Raw genomic sequence first — 5,036 nt, forward strand, 5'->3', positions numbered from 1 at the left:
ACATACCCATATGTTAGGATCTCATTAGGAGCCCCTGAGCCCTTCATGGTCTCACTTGGCGTGATGACGACGAAGGGCTGAATTTGATCATCTGGTGACCGAACCCTCCTTGGCAGGGATGGCTTTTGCTGACAAGGGCGTTGTGCCCTGCTTGTGGCCTTCTTCTCCAATGTGATGGGCGTTGCTTGGTTGTTGAGGTCGAGCAACGATGGTGATGACCCGTTAGTGAGCCTATGTTGCGCAGGTCTTCGACTCGAGCGAGGGCTTGACAAGCTTATTTGGGAATTGTCAATCTTGGGCCCAGGGGTGCCCTCCTTTTTTATTAGAGCCTGCCGTGGGTCGGGTGATCGAGAGTGTCTAGGCTCTGGCTCGGGGCCACCTGATCACCTGGGGTGCCATGCCCTTTTGAGGGCTACAATAGGTCCCTGTCCAAACTGGGACTCCAAGCCCCCGCCCCTGAGTCCCAGACTTAGTGCGGTGCAAGGACCTCCTCCACCAAAACAAAACCCTGACAGTTGGTTCGGAAAGAGCCAGAACCCATGACAAGAGAGCTGTTGGAGTATGAGTGTATTAGGCCCATGAGGCCCATGAATGACTAATATACATTACTACCCTTCTAGGGTTAGCCCAAGCCCAATGTGAATTCTAGCATGGTATCAGAGCCAGGGAGAGCACTGTGCGTACGGTGGCCGGCTTCACCACGGGGCTGAAAGTCTCATCATAATCGACTCCAGGGCGCTGAGTGAAACCCTGAAGAACCCAGCGAGCCTTGTACCTCTCAAGGGTACCATCAGCCCACCGCTTGTGTGTCCAGATCCACTTGCCGGTGACGACGTTGGATCCAGGTGGACGGGGCACCAGATCCCATGTCTGGTTGACGAGGAGAGCCGCGTACTCCTCTTCCATCGCGCGGCGCCAATGAGGGTCTGACAAGGCGTCGCGAAGGGAAGAGGGTACAGGAGAGATCTGCGGGTCGTCGGGCATCGTCGCGAGAGCCCGGGGCCGCAGGGTACCAGCCGCGTGACGCGTCACCATAGGGTGAACATGCCATGGGTGTCGGTGAAGGAGTTGCGGGTGGTACACCGGCGACGCGACATGGGCAGCCTGAGGCGGCGGCGGCGGTGTAGGGGTCGCCGGCGGAGAAGGAGCCACCGGTGGTGAAGGAGAAGGCCGGTGGGGCGAGGCTCAACAGTGACCCCGAGGAAGTGGTGGAGCACACCAAGATCCTTCACCAGCGGCAGTACACTCTTGATATCCTGGAGCGTGCTGGGATGACTAACTGCAAGCCCTGCTCTACTCCAGTTGACACACAGGGCAAGCTGTCAGAGGCCGTGGGCACCACCATGGCAGACCCCACTGCTTACCGGAGTCTTGCAGGTGCCCTTCAGTACCTCACCTTCACTAGGCCAGACATCACCTATGCAGTGCAGCAGATATGCCTTCACATGCATGATCCCCGAGAGCCTCACCTCACTGCGCTCAAGCGCCTCCTCCATTACCTCCGTGGCACTGTCGACTATGGCTTACTCCTTCAGCGGTCTTCCTCCACCGAGCTCATCGTCTACACTAACGCCGACTGGGCCGGGTGTCCGGACACTCGGCGCTCTACCTCCGGCTACGCTGTCTTTCTGGGCGGCAACCTGGTGTCCTGGTCATCCAAGCGCCAGCCGGTGGTCTCCCGATCCAGTGCCGAGGCGGAGTACCGAGCTGTCGCTAACGGCGTGGCTGAGGCCTCCTAGCTCCGACAGCTCCTTGCCGAGCTCCACAGCCCTCTCTCCCGGAGCACGCTGGTCTACTGCGACAACGTCAGTGCGGTGTACCTCTCCACCAACCCCGTGCAGCACCAACGGACCAAGCATGTGGAGATCGACCTACACTTTGTCCGTGATTGGGTTGCCATCGGCGATGTTCGGGTCCTACACGTCCCGACCACCTCCCAGTTTGCCAACATCTTCACCAAGGGCCTCCCGTCATTGACCTTCACCGAGTTTCGCTCCAGCCTCAACATCATTGGTGGCTAGTTGCGTCTGTGGGGGGGCTCGTGTGTGTGCTTCTTTTCATGTCCAGTCTGTAACTCCGCTGCGACGGTAGTTCAGACTGCGGGGGGGTGTTGGAGTATGAGTGTATTAGGCCCATGAGGCCCATGTATGACTAATATACATTACTACCCTTCTAGGGTTAGCCCAAGCCCAATGTGAATTCCAGCAAGAGCAACAAGCCTTCCAAGCGCCCATACCCAAGTATGTGCTTAGGATAATAAGTATGTGACTTGCCCACGATGCCTTATGCAACGACCAGTCCTTAACCGACCAGACAAGGAAAGCAGTGTAACCAAGCCATGCCCTGCGTCCATAGCGACACAACCTCTTACACCCACCAATACCCAAACCATATCCCTGCCCGATCACCATTTTCCTTTCCACCATTTATATTTTCCAAGTGATAATGATATAGTAACATATTTCCTATATCTCGCGAGTGATAGTCATCACTCGACTTCTACCGGAGTCCTGTAGCATAGCAATCTATACGATCCTGTCATACTAGTAATACTCGTAGGATAAAGATATATCTATGCAAGTGGGTTTCATTCAACTCCTTAAAACTTAATGCACAAATATAATTTAAACTGCAGAAAAGTAGGGGTTATGCACCGGGGCTTGCCTGGGTAAGATATATATTAAAAAGTTAGTATCTGCATCTTCAGATCATCCACCATCAACTGAATATAAAGCCCATCACATCATCTCCTAGAGAGAATACCATTACACCATCTCTGGATTCCTAATCATTCGTTGATCCATCATCGTACATATATGATATGCATTGATGCAAATGCATAGATGTAAATAATCAACGACAGCCGAAATGCTTAGAAACCCGATCACGCCTCACAAGCTAACAAGCTAATTCTAACGATGACCGTACTTAGGCTACATATCTATGTTGTCGAATAAGACGTTATTTCCCAACAAATGTTTTTGTTATATAAACCCAAGTTGTTTCTTTATTCCATTCTATCAATTTAATCTTTATTCGCAATAGGACATCATTATTTATTTAGCAAACTAATTATTCCGGAGCTATAAAAATTATAGTAAGTATCTAATATTGCTAGGATCCTACTGTAAAAATTTTAGATCCAACACTATTACCAACTTATCACAACAATTTCTATAAGTTCACATTTTAACAATATTAAACATTCTAAATTAATTAAAGAAACCCTGGAAAAATCTCAAAACTAGATGAACAATTATACTAACAAATAGATACTGATTTTAGGAACCTAAGAAACTTGGTTTCACAATTTTTGGACTCCTATACTATTTTATATTGATTTTACAAGTTAAATAGAAACATATATTAGCAAAACATTTAGAAAATAGAAAGGCCGGCGTCAACACCCTTTCAGCCCAACAGCTCCCACGGCCTGTAGACGCACAGTGCATGTGCGTCCTAGTGGCGCAAGAGCGGGCCAGCTGAAGGCCCAGGCAGGGTGCGCGCGGCCTAGGCGTGGCTATTGCTACTCAGCCAGCAGGTCCATGCATGGCGCAGGCATGGCCCAGGCGCGATGGTAGGTCAGCCCAACGCTGGAACGGGGTGCAAGCAGCCTAGTGGGTAGGCAACGGCCCAGGCACGGCGCAGAGCAGGCCGCTATCGTGGGATGCAGGGCGAGCGACCCAACATGTCCATGCCAGTAGCACCAATGGCCCAGGCGATAACGCAGGCCGACCTAGGCAGGCAGGTGGCATGGCACATATGTGAAACAACCCTTGTACTTTCCTCAAATTAACGAAGCCCTTAATAGCAAACCTATGAGTCTAGCATTTTTGTGAAATGGACATCGTAAAACTCTCTATTTGTGTTTCCTCACATTTTCACCTTCTCCTCTTCACAAGAACAGAGCACCGCAGGGGAATTCAGCCCGTGGCCAAATCTAGCCGTGAGGTCATCGACGACGTTGAGGAGGCGGCGTCGCGACTTGACCGCTGTCGGGCGCACCCACAGGTGGACACGACTCATCCAGAGCTAGAGCGTGGAGCTTTGGCCACATGTGTCAGTGATTGTGACTAGGCGGCTCCATGGTGAGGGCGCTTTGGCGGTGAGGTGGTGGCAGTTCGCACATGGAGGTGGAGCGGGTCATGGAGGTGGCACAGTGGGGCAGTGGGGTGGCACGAGATGGCCACAGTGGTGGCATGGCATGCCAAGGCAAAGGAGCAGACGCTAGGGTGCCATGCATAGGGTAGGAAGAGGAGGGGCGTCGGCGACCACGGGCACGGGCGACGACGGCGTGCCACGGTGGGGCTAAGAGAGAGAGCGAGGCGTTAGCGATGGGGTGGGAAACAATAGGAACTAGGGCCATGGCTCCAGCACGGAACCCAGGGAGCCTCGCACATGGGGAAGAGCCGTCATTTAAGGACACAAAGCAATGCTATGCACAGTAGTGGTGCTAGGGCAACGACGGCTCCAGTACAGACGGTGCAGGAGGGGCGGCATGGCCCATAGTGGGGAGAGGCGTGGGACCACGTGGCTCAGCGTGCATGAGGGGAAGGGAGAACAACAGTGGAAGGGGGCACAGTGATGACGGCACTGGCAGGAGAAGACGGCACGGCAACATGGCCTAGGCGCGCGGCCAAGGGCACGCACAAGCATCGCGAGGGGAAAAAGGGAGGGGTGATGGGTGAGCGGCTGCGGCATGGCCCTAGCGTGTTACGATAGCGGGCGGGTCACGTCCGGTTGGGCATTGACGGACTGGAGCTTTGGCATCTCCTCCATGGTAGCAGAGAAATAGAGAGAGAAGGAGACAGCACAAGGCTCGACAGAACCAGCAACGTAGTGGAGGCACGCAAGGCGGATAGCAGAGATGTTGATTGCTACAAGAATGATGCGATGGAGGAGGCAGATACAAGCAAGGCAGGCCACAGAAGCAAGAGGATAGAGTGAGCAGTGACTCGGCAAATCCCATTAAGGTGCTCCCGAACAAAGTTGTGTGAAAGCAGGCGCACGTGGCCTACTGCGCATCCAGTACACAG

General features: G+C 53.3%; 2 protein-coding genes across 2 annotated transcripts; one reads left to right on the forward strand and one right to left on the reverse strand.

Annotated features, from left to right (window-relative positions):
- Window positions 1-645: 645 nt before the first annotated feature.
- Window positions 646-984, reverse strand: LOC136462286 (uncharacterized mitochondrial protein AtMg00820-like). Its single transcript, XM_066461393.1, has one exon. It carries the CDS (start codon window positions 982-984, stop codon window positions 646-648), a length of 339 nt encoding a protein of 112 aa, XP_066317490.1.
- A 287-nt stretch (window positions 985-1,271) lies between these two features.
- LOC136462287 (uncharacterized mitochondrial protein AtMg00810-like) lies at window positions 1,272-1,739 on the forward strand. The gene has a single exon (XM_066461394.1). It carries the CDS (start codon window positions 1,272-1,274, stop codon window positions 1,737-1,739), a length of 468 nt encoding a protein of 155 aa, XP_066317491.1.
- The last annotated feature ends 3,297 nt before the right edge of the window (window positions 1,740-5,036 follow it).

Source organism: Miscanthus floridulus, chromosome 7 (assembly GCF_019320115.1).
Source record: "Miscanthus floridulus cultivar M001 chromosome 7, ASM1932011v1, whole genome shotgun sequence".
NCBI lineage: Eukaryota > Viridiplantae > Streptophyta > Magnoliopsida > Poales > Poaceae > Miscanthus > Miscanthus floridulus.

Coding starts and splice junctions, on each gene's coding strand:
- LOC136462287 (XM_066461394.1), top strand. CDS start 1,272: ATGACTAACTGCAAGCCCTGCTCTACTCCAGTTGACACACAGGGCAAG.
- LOC136462286 (XM_066461393.1), bottom strand. CDS start 984: ATGCCCGACGACCCGCAGATCTCTCCTGTACCCTCTTCCCTTCGCGAC.